The 2,913-nt window shown below is 53.2% G+C and overlaps 1 protein-coding gene across 1 annotated transcript in view; it reads left to right on the top strand.

Annotated features, from left to right (window-relative positions):
* The window catches only part of lrrc73 (leucine rich repeat containing 73), a 7,720-nt gene continuing 4,807 nt past the window's right edge, over positions 1-2,913 (top strand). Inside the window, exons 1-5 of the mRNA XM_008298308.1 lie at positions 1-272; positions 357-517; positions 1,749-1,871; positions 1,979-2,079; positions 2,519-2,786. Of these exons, the coding sequence (XP_008296530.1) occupies positions 1-272; positions 357-517; positions 1,749-1,871; positions 1,979-2,079; positions 2,519-2,786 (925 nt within the window). The remainder of the gene's footprint in view (positions 273-356; positions 518-1,748; positions 1,872-1,978; positions 2,080-2,518; positions 2,787-2,913) is intronic.

The raw sequence follows: 2,913 nt of genomic DNA, 5'->3' as shown, positions 1-2,913 counted from the left end.
ATGCTGCCAGCTTCCATCCAGATCACAGGTGAGCTGCTGTCGGCGGCGGAGGTCCAGGACATCTGTGAGAGCCTGAAGGAGGACAGCGTCCGGCTCCTGTCCGTCCGCGGCTGTCAGCTCTCTGACCGCGACTTCGGACGCGTCTGTCGCAGCGTCGCAGAGTCGCATTCGATTGCGCAGCTGAACCTGAACCTGGGCGTTGTCTCCAGCATCAGCCGGACCAGACACCTGGCTGACGCTCTGAAGAACAACCGCTCCCTGCAGACCCTGTTGTGAGTAATGCACCCACCTCACGTGAACCACTGGGCTTCGTTCTGTACTCTGATTGGTTTGTTTGACTCTGGCCCCACCCACAGTCTCCACGGCAGCCCACTGCTGGACGCCGGGCTGGTGACCCTGAACGCTGCCCTGTCGACCCACCCCACGCTTGTCTGCCTGGACCTGGGAGACTGCATGCTGGGAGACGAAGCTCTGGGTCTGATCTGTGGGATGCTGCCGCCGGACGGAGCAAAGTCAGGTAAGGAACACCTGAGGGCACCTGAGATACACCTGAGATGGGTGGCTGTGGAAAACCACCTGGCAACGCCATGATGATACCCTGGAACACCATTGCAAGCATCCTGCTGAGGTTGCAGCCACAACATAATCGTAGGAGCTTCAGTTAAACCAACTGGACTTTTCTTTAAGGTCCTTGAAAATGTTCCACCTTCATCCAAGGTTGTCCTCTAGCTGACTGATAGCGAGTTTCAGGTGTTTATAGTCACTCCACCTCACCTATAAAACTGTGTAACTCCCCATCAGTCAGAACTGAAGAAGAACTTTGGATGAGGGGGAGAGTCTTCAAGAAGCTAAAAGAGAAGTCCATTTGGTTTAACTGAAGCTCCAAGGACCACCATGACCTTGATGACTGAGGATCTGCTCAGACATACAGCCACAACATGTAAGCAACATCGTAGCATCGCTACAGCATCCAGATGGAGCTCCCTTGGCAACATCAACCTTAGCAACCACATGGTAAATGCACAGCAGTAATTGCAGCAACCACCGTGAACCCTGAGGCATGCCTGACAACCTCCAGGTAACCTCCAGGTAACCACCCAGCAACCGTCTGGTACCACCCAAACAACTGGCCGAGACACCCTGGCAACCACTTAGCAACATCATAGCAACCATCCAAAAGATGCATGGAACCACCTGGTGCCCCCTGAGCAACAGCAATCACTAGATACCTTAGCAACCAGGTAGAGACCACCTAGCAACAAACACCCCCACGTTAGCTCCATAGGTGTGTCAGGTGTGGCTTCTGAAGCTCAGGTCTCAGGTATGACTCCGGTGTAATGTTGTCCTCATTCAGAAGCTCACTGAATTAATCCTCAATTTAAGGGAGCTGCAGGACGTCTGCTCTCCTGGGAGTTTATTTCAGGCTCAGGTAACCTCAATTCATCAGCTCAGATGTCCACACGCTGCCATCAGCGAACAGCTAGGAATTCTGGGAGATTTAACTCATCACTCTCACATTAACACAAGAGGAATCACACACAGACTCACACAGACACCATCTGTTCATTTGGTCATTTTCTCTGTGGACTCTGGCAGCTCAAACAGCAGCTTCAGTTTGTCGACTCAGAGCTGAACGGACAGAGTGTGTGTCTGCGCTCACAGCCGGCTGTGTGTGTGTGTGTGTGTGTGTGTGTGTGTGTGTGTGTGTGTGTGTGTGTGTGTGTGTGTGTGTGTGTGTGTGTGTGCAGGTCTGAGGGAGCTGACTCTGAGCGCTAACCCAGGAATCAGCTCCAAAGGTTGGGCTCGACTCTCCATTGCTGTGGCTCACAGCTCTCAGCTCCGAGTTCTGAACCTGGACTACAACCCGCTGGGTAACAGCAGCACAACAAGTTACCATCATGACAGCAAACACACCTGGACATGGTGATCAGGTCAGGTTCTGATGGTTCTGATGCTAATGTTCTTGTTCTGTCAACAGGTGATCAGATTGCAGGGATGTTGGCGGTTGCCGTGGCTTCCAGCAGAACCCTGGAGGTTTTGGACCTGGAAGGAACCGGACTGACCAACCACTCAGCACAGGTCGACTAATCACAGAGCTCGATTCTCTTCTTCTGTTCTCATCATCACAGTGGTACCAGCAGCGCTGCAGTGTCAGTCCTGCTGGACTGGTTCGGACCAAGGATGGAGGTCTGCACTCTGTCAGTCTGTAGTTGACGTGTTGGTCCAGCAGGGGGAGACACTGCAGCACTGAACCTATCTGACACACACAGGCCGGGAGCAACCCAACAAAGGACACCCCAACATCAACAAACATCAACATAAACAACACAAACATCAAAACAAACAGCAACACACTAAAATAAGGGAGGCTGATGAGTCTGGTTGTTTTAGAGCCCTCAGCTGGACGTGAACCAATGAGCAGCATGTCGACTGACTCCTCCCGCAGAGGTGCTACCTGGATGGACAGGTGTCATGTTACCTCCTGCTGTGTGAATAAAGCTTTTTGGATGTTCTGCAGGTGTTCCTGGACATGGTGGAGAACTACCCGACCAGCCTGCGGGTTCTGGTTCTGGCTGAGAATGACATCAGTCCGGAGCTCCAGCAGCAGATCTGCGACCTGCTGTCTGAGGGGGAGGAGGATGACGACAGGGAGGCCACGCCTCTACCAATAGGCCCCGCCTCTAGCAGTGCTCTGCAGCCAATCAGAGACAAGTACCAGCCAATCAGAGACAAGTACCAGCCAATCAGAGACAAGTACCAGCCCCTCACCTGGCTCCCCCACAGCAGTAAGGGCTGAACATTCTGTCTCCCCCTAGAAACTGTCCTCACCCGCAGACTGTCCTCAACCCCAGACTGTCCTCATCCACAGACTGTCCTCATCCTGAGACTGTCCTCACCCCCAGACTGTCCTCA

Source organism: Stegastes partitus, unplaced genomic scaffold (assembly GCF_000690725.1).
Source record: "Stegastes partitus isolate 25-593 unplaced genomic scaffold, Stegastes_partitus-1.0.2 Scaffold1304, whole genome shotgun sequence".
Lineage (NCBI taxonomy): Eukaryota > Metazoa > Chordata > Actinopteri > Pomacentridae > Stegastes > Stegastes partitus.
This window is presented reverse-complemented; position numbering and strand designations above follow the sequence as displayed.